The sequence below is a fragment of the Coniophora puteana genome (assembly GCF_000271625.1).
Source record: "Coniophora puteana RWD-64-598 SS2 unplaced genomic scaffold CONPUscaffold_2, whole genome shotgun sequence".
NCBI classification, from domain to species: domain Eukaryota; kingdom Fungi; phylum Basidiomycota; class Agaricomycetes; order Boletales; family Coniophoraceae; genus Coniophora; species Coniophora puteana.
The window spans coordinates 2973352-2988845 of NW_006913054.1; the positions used below are offsets into that span (position 1 = coordinate 2973352).

Consider the following 15494-nt stretch of genomic DNA (forward strand, 5'->3'; position numbering starts at 1 on the left):
GATCCGTGCATCTCCCGAATGGGGCCTGAAAGATTACGCCATTAACCTTAGATATTTTCAACGTCATCCCTGTCGGTTTCACTTACGGCCATCGGACTGTTTCAGCTTCAGACGCATATGAGAGCCGCTTCACCGGCAATAGCTCACAGAGTCGCCACCAGAGTCCTGTCAGAGACTCAGTAGGCTGCTCATGAATCTGTCCAAGAGGTCGGTGGTTGGGTATCGATGTAGACTTTATTTCCAGTCCTGCGCTCTCTGCTTGCATTTTCATCCAGAGAAGGGACGGATTTGTCATCTGAAAGTCGTGATTGATCTTGTTGCCTCCTCCTCTATTATTTTGATCAGCAGTCAAATATTGGCATGTTAAATGTATAAGCATACACATCGGAATGACACCCTGCGAACCAGACTTCCTTTACGTGAGGAACATCATGAGAGTCTCCGTGACTCGCATGCTCAAGCGCTGTTTGATTGTGCTGTTTTCCCCGCTGAGGCCTTCGCATTTTGTACATGTTGTGCTGGTCTCGAATGTATCCTGCACCGCCGTACACGTACTCAGGAAGGAACTTGACGCGTCGCTCGTCCAGAGCTAGGGCATGGCGAAAGTAGCATATGTGCTGACACCTAGTAGTATATGGGAACGGCTCGCCCCGTACAAGCCCAACGGATGATACAGTATCCCTGGACCGGTTTTCAGTCTTGATAGAACATAGTTTCCATAAAACATCAAGTCTTACCAAACCCCGACAAAATGGATTGGTACATCACGACAGAAAGTACGCTTGAATGTTTGAGCTCGTTCTAGATGGGCTTCTCTGGCCTTATTTCCAGATCTCCAAGGTTCAATGTAATGCTCCATTGCACTGGGAAATCATTATGTTTGGATAACGGTTCGTTCAATATTACATACAAATCCAATTGGGATATATGTCCGGGGGTTAAGAGTCCAACCTATATGGTGTATATGGTGTATGAGGTCTCAAATATGCTAATGTGACGATGAATAACTACCTTGTATGCCATCCCTGCAACCGCCCTCACTTGATACGCACCACGAGAGAAGCCTTGCTTTAATATAGAATCATGTTAACCAAACAGACTTCGATTGGGTCTCACCGAAAAGAAAGATTCTATCCCCCGGCTCGTAGTTTTCACATAAAAACCTATAGGCATCCTTAATGTTTTCTTCAACTCCGCTGCCAAAATAAAAGTGAGATAAGACTGGATGTTAACAATGCTGATTTAACCAACGATGCAATAGCCAGATCAAATATACTGAGGATCCTATTGAACCAGTACTTAGGCAAATGCGACCACGATTTTGGCACGGTCCCCAGACCCGATTTATAATACGTTTTCAATTGTAACTTAGGCGCATCTCCGTTTTGCTCTTCATCTTCAGGTGAAGATGGCGTATCTTTGTCTTTGTTGCTCTTCTTTTCCAACTCTTTCTTGTATTTCTCCTCTGTTTCTCTGAGGTGATGGACAAGGGTAACAACGTTGGAGTTCTTTTTTAATAAATGTAAGTGAGGGTTATACAGTGTGTTTTATTGGAAAAAAACCCCACCTTGTCGGAGAACTGATTTCCTGTTCCATCTATGCATACTACCAAATTACGCTTGGGTTGACCCTCAGAGCTGCACTTGCACTTAAATCAATCAGCAACAAATAACAACCGGAGGCTAGATAAAATCGTAGTGCGGCATCGAACATACCTTTTGAACTGGAGGCATGATAAGAACCTTCCTCCAGCTGCGGTAGTATTTGATGGTGATACAGTTTCTCTGGCGTTAGGGAGAGAACGATGAGATGTGAGGATTTTAAGGGAGCCAACAAAACGACCCAGGAGCGTGGTCTTGTTAGAAAAAAGGAAGTCAGTACACGGGATGGCAGTATGAGTGAGGAGGATGTATTGTTAATGTGTGAGGGTACTGCGCCGTTTCTATAGCTGCCTGGATACCAATGAAACCCTTCTAGGAGAACGCGAAACGTTTACGGGTTTCTCCCAAAACAGTCATTTTGAGTTCCTGAGGCCGACACGGTTTACAGCCTAGTGCTCGGAGGTTTGCTGACGGCGGGTGTAAGGAATGACAACAGTACTGCTTTGCTAACAAGGGCGATGAGAATTTCTAAATAAAACCTAGTTAATTTGTAATGCCAGCAATATTCACACTGCAATTCGTTCTGGTCAGCGCTTCACCCTGCGCTGATTTGATAGAGCCACAAAACGCCCGTCGCATGCTGTTTGAAGCGCTGTAATCCTTCCATCTTTGGAAACGATTATAGTGGTCCACTTGGCTGCTACCGAAACCGCGAGATGTGGAGGTCGAGATCTAGATACAGCCGATCAAACGGAACGTTGATCTAGGTGGTACTACTGTCCAAGTCGCTCTCGTGCCGACTCGGTGATGGGCTCGAGTTTGATGAGGAAGATCGCGGATGTCGCCAGAGAGATAGAGAGCCCAGCATTCGAATTTGAAGATCAGTGGAGCGGCCGCAGTGGAGCTAGTATAACGCCACTGAGAACGAATTAACGCTTTTCGGAGCCATCGGGTTTAAGAATTGAGAGAAGTCAGCTGCAATGTCGCAACCAGCCGATCACAGCAGTGGAAAATGTAAAATTATATGCTGAATCCAGAAAATAACTACAATGCTTCGTCAAGAGCCGCCCAGGTCGCTCTGTTGCATAGACTCCTCTGGCTATCAGCTTGGTAAGAAAAGAGCACTCGTTCAGCTGGTAAGCGTAGGGCTCATGTTTTTACGGATCACTTTACTGCACCTGATTGCTTATGATGACAGTGCATGTTATAATCAATATGAATGTGGTAAGCCGAACGTACATATTCCTGGGGTGATTATTTTTGAAGAGATAGGCCTAACAGAATTATCAGATGAGATCTTACAGGAAAGACGAGTGCTTGAGTAATAAAGAGGCGCCAACAGGGTGGTGAACCCATATCGACGTTCAGTTTCTGGATTGAGCTAGTACCCGAATCTTTCTTCGCTTCCGAGAATGGGAGGAGCGTTGAAACAGAGGGCACTGGGAAGTAAATCAACACTAGACGAATAGCCGCTCTGAATGACTCCAACGGCCGGAACGTGCGCGTGAAACCCGACACTAGTATAGCGCTCTCTCAAGGTACCGTTCCATGGAAGCCAGACAATGATTGGCGCCAAGAGACAGAACCTGTCAGAACGTTCCGCAGCAGACTCGCAGGCGTTGGGGCGCCTATGAGTCGGCATCCAAACTGGACATTTTATTGTCTTGACAGCATGATGCGATGACTGCCATTTAGGAGATGAGTCGTTGACTCATGCACGGTCAAGTCTGGAATACAGTACAGAATACAACTGATTTGGGTAGTAGTGCAAGGATAAGCACCATGTAGGTTCTGTAGGCGCACGAACCGTGACGCCTTGTCAGGTCTTCGTGAACACAATTTGCACACTCCTTTTAGATTGTGAAAAAACTCGAGAAAATGATCTCACCATCTGAGCATACAGCCCTCGGCGACGAGAAATTTCGCATTCAATATTCAAGGTTGATGGCTAGTGTCATGCCGTTTCAGGGCCGTCTGCTATGATAGAACTGCCCCATGTGAGATTTCTCCTTACCATGCCTAGAACGTTGGCTATGTGGCCGTCATATTTTTGGGCTTATCGTTCTTCTCCCACATGGAGATTGTGGCGGGGGCCCCCGAGGCGCTAATCTGGCGTGTAGCGCCACAACCGCCCAGGCGGGGACTCGGAAGTCAGGCGACACCTGGAGGCCAAGGCAATTAGAGAAGACCTTCCCGGACACGTCGGAGGAAATATTGCCTTATTAAACGACTATTCCAATGGATCTGTGTGCGTAAGGGACGTCAGCAAACTTCCGCACAGTATCAAGTGGTACAGCGCCATACCACAGTTACTCAATACAATGAAAAGGATGCATATACATGGCTGCAGCTGGAGCTTACTCATCACTTCGTCGATGGGATTCGAAGGTTCATGACTTTCACCCAAGGATCAAAGTTCTCACGTCAGCTCAAGACTTACCGTAGATGCTGGTCAGCCATCTGGTAAGCAAAAGATCGCCCAAAACGAAATTGGATAGATTCGCTACAAACAAGCTTATGTTTAGGGACCTTTGAACTGGACTGTAGTGGTTAAACCGCCTAGCGTCAATCAAACTGGGGTCATTCGGGTTCTACCTTTCATCATGCTTCTATTCAGGACACATGACGAGGGTCACTAAGGAGTGGCATCCAGCGTCTGGGGCGCTCGAATACACGGCCCCTAAGCACTAGTACGAAATCCTGTAAGTCCTTTGAGAACGCATCAGAACATTCTAGGGTCAGGCAAACTTTGCGATGCTCCCTACAAAGCGCGTTATTCGGCTCCAAGAACAACCAGTCCCTTGTGTTTACGATGGCGGTACCCTAATCGTAATGTTCTCCACCACGTACTCCGTGTCCGCGTACTCGAGCAGCTGCGGAATCCGAGAACTGGGACATGTCAGCGAGACGACTTCTAAGATACCACACTTAGCCCTCACCTTTTCAGACCTTTCACCTTGAAGATCTGCGCTGAATTATAATTCGCAAGCCCCCGCCCAACCTCAACCACATCCCACTCCCCCGTCTCGTCCGCCTCCTCCATCACCGTCGCATCGTCATCATCCGGCACCGCACCCCCATCAGCCATCCCATCCAGACTCGAGCTCGACCCCGCGCGCGACAGCGCCCCCTCGCCCATCCCCACCCCGCGCCCCCTTGCAGACGCAGACGTCGGCGTCCCCGGCACCGCCGGCGAATCCCCGCCCTCAGCATCCTCACTAACTCCGACTCCGACAGCGCCCTCCCCACCCCTCCTCACCAAAACCCTCACAGCCTGCCCCGACGCAAACGACCCCCGCACACCAAGGACACCCGCAGGCAACAGCCGCCCGCCCGACTCGCGGCGCGCGAGCACAGTGTGCGCGCCCCTGTCGATGACCACGGCGCCGGCGGGATAGAGCGTGTGGCTCGTCCACGCTTTCAGATCGCGCATCGGGAGCGCCGAGGGGCGGAACACCGTGTGCGGCGGGCGTGTGCGCGGTTCGGCTGCGGCTGCTGCGGCTGCTACGGCGAGGTCGACGACGTTGGTCGCTGCCAGTGCGCTCGAGCTGCCCAGGTGGGGGGAGGAGGTGCCGGAGCCGGAGGGCGCAGAGACGCGGAGGGCGGTGTAGTACTCGATGATGTCGAGGATTGTCGAGGGGGATTTGCTGGATGCTATTACGGTTGTTACGCCGGCTGCGGTAGCGATTTCAGCGGCGATGAGCTTGGTCTCCATTCCGCCTGTGCCCAGGCTTGAGCCTAGCGTTGCGGTGCTGACTGCCCGTGGTTGTCAGTTCTATTTGATCTGAGTTGAGGAAGAGGGAGGTTGAAGGACGTACCCTCGGCACGGATGTCAGTAACAGACGTGACTGTGTCAATCTTTCTTGCGTTTAGGTCTTTCCGGGGGTTTGATGTATAAAGGCCGTCGACGTCGGTGAGCAGGAATAGGTAGTCAGCGTGTATCATGGACGAGGTGATGGCTGAGAGCGTATCATTGTCGCCGAATTTGATTTCCTGGTTTATGGCGACGTTGGGATGTCATTGCAGAGAGCATAGATGAGAGAACTTACGGATACAGAGATAGTGTCGTTTTCATTCACGATGGGCACAACACCCATCGAGAGCAGCTCTTTGAAGGTATTCACCGCGTTCAGATACCGCGTGCGCTATTCGAGTGTGAGGCGGCCTTTTCAAGAGCTCGATGTGGGGAACAAACTCACGTCCGATATATCTCCTCTCGTCAACAGAATCTGCGCAGTTCTCTGATCAAACTGGCCAAACAAGTTGTCCCAAAGCGCAATCAGCCGCCCTTGCCCAATCGCAGCTAATGCCTGGTCAGTAACGTCAGTGTCAGCGCTTCGCTCCGATCTTCAATTTAACTCATGACTGGTGACATACCTGCTTGGCAGACAAGCTCTTTGGCCTCTGCGGCATGTTGACGGTCCTCAGGCCGACGCCAATGGCGCCCGAGCTGACGAGGACAACCTTGTGCCCTTGGCTACGGAGATGCACGACGGTCTCGACGACGGAGGAAAGGATGGAGAGGAGGGGCTGATGTGTTTCTTCATGTACAATGGAAGACGTGCCTGCGCCCAATGCCTGTCAGGTGGTCTGGTATCAAGTGTGTTAAGAGGAGCGCGCGTACCAAGCTTGATCACGATCGTACATGACGGCGAGCGTTTCGAATGGCGAGACATGTCGTAACTAGGAAGTTCGCCGGGTACCGAAAGCTAGTATACGAAGATGGAGAGGCTCCCCAAATTTGAAGATGAGTTACTCGCGTGTTCAACGCGTGCGTTTGCAGCGACTTGAGCGCTTGAGCTTCCGAGTCCTGCCTCGAGTTTAGACATCTTGTGCGCAGTCGAGAGGACACGAGGCAGCACCGTGGATGACTTGCAAGTCCTAAAGAGCAACGATTCCAGCGAACTTTGGTTTTCTTAGAGCAACAGATGTGTTTGATGAAGCACAGACAGCGACACGGAAAGTGAGAAGCAGAACGCGATCGCTGTCAAACCAAACGGTGACTCGAGCAAGCGTCAATCGGTCCGCATCTCCGATTCTCCGAAGGACAGAAAACATATGTTAGGGTTAGGGTTGCTTGCCTGTATTTGTCCTTGTATACAAGGACAAACATTCCGCAAACCTCGGCAGCAAGAATAGCGCGCTGAGCAGATGCGTAGATGTCCATAAGCTGAATCGTGTTCTCTGTCCTAGGCGTTCACTTGTCCTTACGCACGCACCTGGCACGCACACAACTTGCCTCTCTCCGTCTGACACAGGCAGATTGAGCTGGCATGGTCCGTGCATCACAGGCACGCACCTTCTCTTCTGAGCCGTACTTTGACGACCGAGGCCGTTACGGAACAGCTGAGCCAATCCAGGAATATGTGCACGTATGTTTTTCTATTTCCACATAGCACGCCTACGTACATTTACTGACAAACACACACCAGCCACATTCAAGGCCCATAGTATCATACTTCTTTCCGAAAGGTGTCGGGGAGCACCACTACGGGGTAAACCTACAAATCCACCCATTGCCACTTGGAACTACGAGCTGACTCTGTTTCACTTTGTGTACTTCTTATGTGTTGTAGGAAAGACATCCCATGAAGCCGCACCGGCTCACGCTGACGAACGCACTCGTCATTGGGTATGGCCTCGACAAGCAGATACACCACATGTACAACCCCCGCCCAGCGACCCAGGAAGAGCTCGAGACGTACCACGACCACGATTACATCGACTTCTTATCTCGGTCGGTGCCATCCGTTTTCACAAAGTATGGCCGCGGGCTAACGTGTAACCACACCGAACTTGCACTGTCTCACCAACAGAGTAACCCCCGGAAACCAGAAGGAAATGTCGCACATGATCGACACGTTCAACTGCGTCGAGGACTGCCCCGTCTTCGGGGAAATGTACGACTTCTGCCGTATGTACGCCGGTGCCTCTATCGCAGGTGCGCGGAAGCTCTGCGCGAACGCGTGCGACACCGCGATCAACTGGTCCGGCGGGCTGCACCATGCCAAGCGCGGCGAGGCATCGGGGTTCTGTTATGTCAACGACATCGTGCTCGCCATCCTCGAACTCTTACGGTACGCTCTCACATATCTGCCACTCACTACAGCTCCTTACACGTGGGTGCACGACAGATTCCACCCGCGCGTGCTCTACATTGACATCGACATCCACCACGGCGACGGCGTCGAGCTCGCCTTCTACCACTCCAACCGCGTCATGACCGTCTCCTTCCACAAATACACCGGCGAGTTCTTCCCAGGCACCGGCAAGCTCGACGACAACGGCGCGAACCTCGGCAAGCACTTCTGCCTCAACGTGCCCCTCCTCGACGGCATCGACGACGACATGTACCTCACCATCTTCAAGTCCGTCATCGAGGACACCGTCACCGCCTTCCGCCCCTCCGCCATCGTCCTCCAATGCGGCGCGGACTCGCTCGGGTGCGACCGCCTCGGCGCGTTCAACCTCTCCATCGCCGCGCACGGCGAATGCGTCAACTTCGTGCGCAAGTTCAACGTGCCCCTCCTCGTGCTCGGCGGCGGCGGCTACACGATCAAGAACGTCGCGCGCTGCTGGACATACGAGACCGCCGTGCTCGTCGGCGCCGCGATCCCCGACGAGCTCCCCGCGACGATCTACGACTCCTTCTTCCGCGACTCGCAGTGGAAGCTCCATCCGCCGCTCACGGGCCACGTCGATAACCAGAACTCGCCCGCGTCGCTACAGCGCATCACGATCGGCATACGGAACAAGCTGCGCTACTTGCAGGGTGCGCCGAGCGTGCAGATGCAGGAGATCCCGCCGGACCTGGAGGGCTTGCTCGCGGATGAGGAGAAGACGCAGGAAGAGAAGGACGAGGAAGCCGGGACGGCGCATGCGGGCGAGCGGAGGAGCGAGAGGACGACGGCGCGGAACGAATATTATGAAGGCGAGAACGACGGCGATCAGGACGACACGCCAATGACAGCCGGTGCGCGGCGGACGGCGGCTGCGCGGAGAGCGCGTGGACAGGGAAGAAGAGGGAGAGGGAGAGGCAAAGGACGGGCATCAGCCGCTGCTGGCAAGGGCAAGGGCAAGGACGAGGATATGAATGGCGATGCACCTGCACCTGCAGCCCGCTCAAGAGGGAGAGCTAGGGCAGCCAAACCACGGGCTAAAGCGCGTACAAAGGCTACGGGGAAGGACAAGGAAAAGAATGGGAAAGAAGATGAAGGGGAGAAGCAGCACGAGCAGGACACGGACCAAGATGCTACGCCACGGATACTGCCTACGCCGATGGACTTGGAAGTCGACATACAATGATACATTCCGGTACGTGCTGCTACATATATATGCTATATATACACTAGATCAACCCACCAAGAAAAGCAGCCCTCTCCCAACAATCAACACCTCTACTTATCCCCCTGCTTCCCCCCAAACCCATCCATCACCCCACTCTCCTCCAACGCCTCCCTCGCCGCCCGCGCATACTCCTCCTGCCTCTCCCGCACCGTCCCCTTCATCCCCTCAAACGCCCTCACCACCCTCTCGCGCTCACCCGGCGCCGCACCGCCGACCGCCTGCTGCCCCTCGTACACGCGCGTCTCGCGCTGCGGCTGCCGCGCATCGCTGTGCCACATCTTGCGGAGCGACTTCCACGCGCCCTGCGCTGGATTCGCGACGAGCCCGATGGCCCCGGCCGCGGGGCGCATGTTGACGTTGACGACTGCATGAAATGATGCGTATATATGAGTACGATTGAAGTATCTGTGCGGACTGGGGTAATGGATGCTTACAACTGCGCGCTGAGCCTTTGATCGCGCCCAAGAACCCCTATGTGCGAGCCGTCAGCGCCAGTCGCATCCTGCGTGTAAATCCACCGTGAACCAACCTCTTTCTTCGCTCCCTGAACCGGCTCGCGAACGAGTCCGGTGATTCCGTCGTAGTATCCGTAAAAGAACCCCTATTCCATGCCGGTCAACGCTGCTTATAGCACCAAAGAGCGGAGAACCTAACCTTTCCAGCCTCCTTCAGACCACTAGAGAAATCCGAAACGTCTCCCTTCTTGCGTACATCAGATCCATAAAGTTTAGGTGCATTGTGCAGGCCCTCGTGTATAGAAAGGATAATGTCCATCACACCTAAAATGCTATCAGCGCCGTAGTGCGACCACTGTTGTAGAGGATACTTACCCGCCGGGATGGCCTTTGTAGTCTTCACGATGCCCTTAGTAGGTTGGCTTAGAGAAAGCATGAGCCATAGCGTACGCGCGTCCAGTGGCACAGAAAACTCACTAGAATATCTGAGCAATACCGGTGTACCAGTTCGTCACAGTCCAGAAGATCGCACTTCCGCCGCCAGTGATCGGGTCGGATATGTCTTTCCGCGTCTCGTACTCCTTCGTGCCTAGCTGCGGATGAGTGTGTTGCTCGTCATGGAAAAAAGCGACTACGAACGATGTATGTCAAGCTCCTTGTAGCTGAGTTCCTTCGCATTGACGAGCGTTTCAGCTGCGAATGCGCTCAACTTCAGGCACTGAAACAAAGCAGTTATCAATCTAGTTTTGATGGACTCAAAAAGGATTAGCGCACAAATTTCGTTGACCACCACACGGCAACTCGGCTTGGATCCAAGTCGCATCTAAGGACGTCCTAAGTCTCGTTTCCTAGCCTCTAGTATAAACCATTATAACGAACCTCATATTGAGCAGGGGTAAATGCCGATAAAACGAATCAACGCCTTTCTGAACGCCATTCTACAACACTTTCAACGCCCATCGGATTACCAAGCAGCACAACACACACCTCGCTCTTGATCTTCTCTGCAGCCGCCTGAGCAGCATTCCGCGCCCGACTACTCTGCGTGAACTTGATCGCCTCTCGCAGATTATCGACAGTCATTTCCTTGTGCGGTATCGGCGCGGGTCCAATCCCAGCGTTCTCTATCATCTGACCTAGAGCAGCACCTCAACCTATTATTTCATACTCAAATACCGATATCATGCGGACGACTTACCCCAGAAAAGCTGGTCCCCGAAGAACGGCACAACCACCGTCGGCCGGCCCATGCGCAAGCCTATCGCAGTTGTCCCGGCCCCGCCGTGGTGCACGACGGCCGACACGCGGGAGAAGAGCCAGTCATGCGGGACGTTGCCGAGGAGGAAGACGTGGTCGGGGACGGACATCCCACCGAGACCGCCCCATCCTGCGGAGAGCAGGACGCGGACGGAGGCTTGGGAAGTGGCTTGGAAGATAAGCTCTGTATGGGTTGCGTTAGCTGGTGGGGTATTAACAGTAGGAAAGGGGTTGTGAACCTGTCATGGCTTTGGGATCATCGACTACGACGGATCCGAATCTAACGGGAAGGAAAGGTGAATAACGACTTGAGCGTAAAGGTATCGAGAAGCATACCCAATGTAGATCGGCGGCGGCCCCTTGTCGAGGAATGCCTTCAGATCGGCAGGTGGCTCATAGCTGGATGCGAGGTCCAAGAAGTAGAATCCAACGGTATCTGTTACGTGAGCTTCAGCTGAAATTCACCACTGTGTGACATGATGCGCACCAATATGGTTCTTCCAGTCCGCGGGCTTTTCAATGAGCGCGGGACTAATGCAGTATGTCCAAGGTATCTTCAGCCTATCTATCAGGCCAGCACCCGACCGATTACTCAGAGACTCGAGGTTCAGAACTTTGGTGCGAAACAAGTTGACGATGTCGTTCACCCTTCCAAGTTACCATGAGAGCGAATAAAGGATATTGGAGCTTTAACAGACTTACCCTTGCCACATTAAGAGATCCGCAAGAATGAAAGTGAAGAAGTTGGTAAGACCGGGCTCGGCGTTCGACTTTGTGACATTCACGAGGGGATGAGCGAAAGCTTTCGTTGGTGTCCTAAGAGAGTACGCATCAGTCTCGAGAACGTTGATGCTCACGATTCCGAGGTTACCAAGGCATGGCTATCGGGCGGTCAATGTGAGAACAGGTCATCTAGCATCATGCTCACTGAAGGTCAAGAGCAGGGGTATACCCATCGCCTCGGCGCAGTGTGTATGCGCGAACCCAGGGGGGTTCGAGATGATCGCGTCGGCTGCGAAAGGGATGTTACTTTGGTCGTCCGGCTGGTGACATGCTCTCCAGCATCCGTTGAACATCTGAGTGAGGCCTAGTTGAGTGGTCTGAGGCTGTGGCGACTATGTTTGTAGCTCACCTCTGCAAGCATCTTGCGTTTTCGTCCGATGTCTCCATTTGTGAGGGAGTCGAAGCCTGGGATAAGTCCAGGATCTAGCCGGGTAAAGTTCACGAGGACTCTCGGATTGAGACAAGTGGATACTCACTCTTGACCATGTAACTCATGAGTGCTTGCGGGTCACCTCCAATGTCGAAGAACTCTAGACCAGACTCCAGCACGAACGAACGGAACGTCTCATGCGTCGCGACCCGAACGCGGTGGCCGTCTTCTATTAGTCTTCTTCCCAACGCAACGTAAGGTTGTACATCGCCTAAACGGTGAGCGCATATAGTCACAATCAGCAGGAATGCGCCGTGGATAGGAGATGCTCACCCCGACTCCCTACAATCATGATAACAATGCTCATAGGAGGCACTTCTCTCCAGTTCTCCTCGTCGACTGCGAACTCTTGAACATCTGGTGCGTACTCTTGCGGAAGCTCGGGCAGAGCTTGGGTCAGCTTCAGGGAAACGACAATCCGTCCATCGTCTGTCAGTCTGGCATTCGACGATAGACCTTCTCCGATGGCTTCGTACTCCGCATAATCTACAAGACATTATCAGAAGACATCAACCACGTCGATGGAGGAATGAGCACGTACGGATCTGTGGGTTTGTGCGAATGGTTCCAAGCTCAACGTCCCGATAGAATTCCGCTTCTTTCTCCGAGCTTGCTGGAGGCGATGGAGGCGCCTTTGAAGTCGACATGAGGGGTGTAGACAGTGGTGACGGGTTGAGCTCGGCGTGCAGTGTAAGGTCTGAATGAGCTCCATGGTCCCTGGATGGGCGTGAGGTGTACAGTACGTCACCGAGGCCAAGTAAAGTATGTCTCCGCTTCGAGGCGCGCGACGCGTGGCGGCAGCTATAAATAGCACGTGCGTTCGCTCCTCCCGCGCACCAACATCGTGTAAGCTCCATGTTCAAATTTTTCGTTGATGTACAGCGAAATACAAAATGTGTATGATAGGGCCAGAAAAATAGAGATGCGAAGGAACGGCGATGTACACTAAGACTATTTCGTACGAAGTGCAAGAGAGAAGTCCGAATAACTTGAGATCAAAACATTGCGATAGCGAAGCATGAAGATGATATATGAGTACGAAGCTGGATCCTCCTATCTATCAGTGGGGTTAGATCTATAAAATCTGGGGAACATGATAGAACGAGTGCGGGCGCGGACCGGGCTCGGCGGGAGGTCCAACATGGTGATGGCGCTCCCATAGATGGACTCGTCGCCATCATGAACAGTGAGGCAGTGGTTTACTGTCCGATCCATGCTCATGTACATGCGTGTGATGGTGACCGGAGGGATAACGAGGACCAAGGCGTAGGTTATCTGTAAAGAGCGCATGGTGCCTACTTTGGCCTGAATGGTGCAATTAAGATACACGAGAAAGTTTCTGTGAAAGCAAGTAAGGAAATAGAAGCGATGTGAAGGAAATGGATATCTCACATGACGAAGTATATAAACGAGTCCCGTGCAAGCACCCGTAAAAGTCGAACGGCAGGCCACTCCTTGTGTTTGGTTTGGATCACATGCTGAATCGCTTTTGAAACGGCCAGAACCGTCAGTGAAAAATCAAAGATCATTACCGGGACCCTGTGAGGTGTTAGAGCGCAGTCATATACTATCGACGCGAACCTCACCAGAAGCAGAAGGCCAGTGTCGTGGCAGAGTGGGGGAAATGCGACTTGCAGGAGCCATTGATGAAGTGGACACCTCCTGTAACACCCAAGTCAGGCTCTATTCGCATCGACTATGGACAAGGCTACGGAATATTGAGACAAAATAATCACTAACCAAACATGACCGTGATCTGGGCAATGCCGATCATCAGAAACAAAGCCAATACGACCGTATAAGCCACTCCGACGGCCCAGACTATGTCGTTTCCTGATAGAGTTGAGGTGGGAAGATGTTAATGAAGAGCCAAGATACGCACTATAGCTGTAGATGGCGCAAACGCGCTGGTGGAGAACCACTTCTCGAAGGATGAGTATACAAACAAGTTAACCAATCTGGGACTGACTTCCTACGTTCGCGACAATTACCATGACTATGGGAACGTATAAGAGACCATCAACGACAACAAGGTTTGCACGTACTGCATACATATGTGACTACACCGAGGCGACCTAAACCAAGGCAGTGAAGCGTCTTTAGAAGCATAGCGAACAGTAAAAAAAATCGCAAACGCACATCTGCAGTATTCGTTAGTCACACGCACGGTTTAAAGAAAGGAAAAACCGCACCCAGCTGCTGATGTTCCCGTGTGGAAGAAATTCACTTCACGATCGCGTTCAGTACCGGTTAGTGAAGGCCGTAAAACGTACGCACGAAAGTTCTGAAAGAGAACAGCGAATAACGCGACATAACGGTTCTTCGTCATGGTCAGTGGAGACTTGATGCATCGAATCAGACGTTAAGCTCTCACCAGAAGGAACGAGATCCTGAATCGCGTCATCTTGCCTCCCTAAAGACACAATTACTCCGCAGTCCCCAATAAAGCCACCGTGTCGCCTACCCAGATGTTATCGACCTGTAGGAAGCAGCCATCAGACAACGTGCTATTGTGAACCTACGAATACTGGACGCACCTCATAGCGAAACGTGAGCACTGTAACATCCACGGTCAGTTCCAACGCGTTTGGCAAGAGCTAATGATGGATTGATACTGACAGTAGTCCCAGGCATAAAATGCGGCCGATGCCACTGGGTCAACGAGAGTGATGCGTCAGTCCCAACGGACCCAAATCCCACATGGCGCCGAAAGCCACTCACCCGAGACATAGCGATAGAACTGAAGCACCTTCTCCGGGTCCCAATGCTCGTGATGCTCGTGGATTCTCACAAGCATGGCGGGAGAGTGCGGTTTAGGACGTTAAAGAGAGTTAGAAGACCGCAAGTTCATGGAGGAGAGTGGAAGAGCGATATGCGGGCCCGAGGCCTCAGGGTACCGGTACAGTAAGCGGCAGCAGTAATTAATGGGGGTGACGAAGGGTGACCAAGCAACTGACAGCCGTCTCCCTGGGCCCTGGCGGCTCGGACGGTCAGAGCATAAAAAATTAAGTGTGCAAAAGGTACATGCGGCACACGAAAACGTCATGGCAAGTCTATTCTTTTAGCCCAGAGCATTCTGCCAGATCAGCAACAATATTTCGTGCCGTGGACCGCCGGCGGTGCCTACCGCAGGCTGCATGTCTCCGGTGGCCAATCGAAGGAGGCGAAAACACTGGGTACAAATTACTGTTTTGCATCGATCAAAACAAGATCAAATTGTGATCAAAATTATATATATTACGCTAATATTGCTGTCAACAATACATGAGCATTATTTAGAATTTGGTAAAGGTTTATTCCTGTATAAAATATGGGCAAAACAGGAGCAAGTGCTGTTATTTTGCCAATGCCAATACATAGGAAATAAGCATGGTATTGGGTCTAGGTTAATTGTGGAAATATATAATATAATGCATCCATTAACAACATCATATTGCCAACAGGTTGCTGTTGTTTTATTGCTGGCACATCTTAGACTTTCATTATCATTTTGGGGCAGACAAAAGCTTGACACACAAAAATCAAATCATAATGTTACCAGTAGCATAATGTGATCAAACTGCCACAAGCAGATTTGAGATTTTATGAAGACAGATATTTACCAATACGTGAGAGAGAAAA

The 15494-nt window shown here is 51.8% G+C and overlaps 4 protein-coding genes across 4 annotated transcripts; all 4 read right to left on the minus strand.

The window, feature by feature from the left end:
* Window positions 1–82: 82 nt before the first annotated feature.
* CONPUDRAFT_47217 (uncharacterized protein) lies at window positions 83–1189 on the minus strand (the record flags this gene model as incomplete). The annotated part of the gene is made up of 6 exons (XM_007765806.1): window positions 83–329; window positions 382–681; window positions 738–863; window positions 911–951; window positions 1009–1064; window positions 1117–1189. Coding segments are annotated over 6 exons (843 nt in total), but the record flags the coding sequence as incomplete, so codon positions are not given.
* Window positions 1190–3694: 2505 nt separating this feature from the next.
* On the minus strand, window positions 3695–6573 carry CONPUDRAFT_118555 (glutamate 5-kinase). Its single transcript, XM_007766862.1, has 10 exons — window positions 6226–6573; window positions 5979–6166; window positions 5801–5911; window positions 5651–5746; window positions 5420–5594; window positions 4541–5357; window positions 4367–4490; window positions 3906–4310; window positions 3820–3845; window positions 3695–3763 (listed from the first exon to the last, which is right to left on the minus strand). The coding sequence occupies exons 1-7, from the start codon at window positions 6275–6277 to the stop codon at window positions 4409–4411; spliced, it is 1521 nt and encodes a 506-aa protein (XP_007765052.1). The 5' UTR covers window positions 6278–6573; the 3' UTR covers window positions 3695–3763; window positions 3820–3845; window positions 3906–4310; window positions 4367–4408.
* Window positions 6574–8014: 1441 nt separating this feature from the next.
* Window positions 8015–12583, minus strand: CONPUDRAFT_98751 (glycosyltransferase family 1 protein). The gene is made up of 21 exons (XM_007766863.1): window positions 12415–12583; window positions 12147–12359; window positions 11920–12084; window positions 11793–11866; window positions 11589–11736; window positions 11532–11541; window positions 11363–11476; window positions 11148–11308; window positions 10997–11096; window positions 10900–10940; window positions 10602–10844; window positions 10391–10539; window positions 10283–10341; window positions 10178–10226; window positions 10043–10121; window positions 9881–9992; window positions 9779–9825; window positions 9603–9727; window positions 9478–9549; window positions 9383–9419; window positions 8015–9312 (listed from the first exon to the last, which is right to left on the minus strand). Exons 1-21 carry the CDS (start codon window positions 12518–12520, stop codon window positions 8999–9001), a joined length of 2418 nt encoding a protein of 805 aa, XP_007765053.1. The 5' UTR covers window positions 12521–12583; the 3' UTR covers window positions 8015–8998.
* A 143-nt stretch (window positions 12584–12726) lies between these two features.
* On the minus strand, window positions 12727–14806 carry CONPUDRAFT_162787 (uncharacterized protein). Its single transcript, XM_007766864.1, has 14 exons — window positions 14595–14806; window positions 14493–14525; window positions 14411–14430; window positions 14338–14352; window positions 14248–14286; window positions 14151–14193; window positions 14064–14099; window positions 13919–13948; window positions 13843–13869; window positions 13756–13794; window positions 13614–13706; window positions 13460–13535; window positions 13266–13412; window positions 12727–13212 (listed from the first exon to the last, which is right to left on the minus strand). The coding sequence occupies exons 1-14, from the start codon at window positions 14668–14670 to the stop codon at window positions 12927–12929; spliced, it is 960 nt and encodes a 319-aa protein (XP_007765054.1). The 5' UTR covers window positions 14671–14806; the 3' UTR covers window positions 12727–12926.
* Between the last annotated feature and the right edge of the window lie 688 nt (window positions 14807–15494).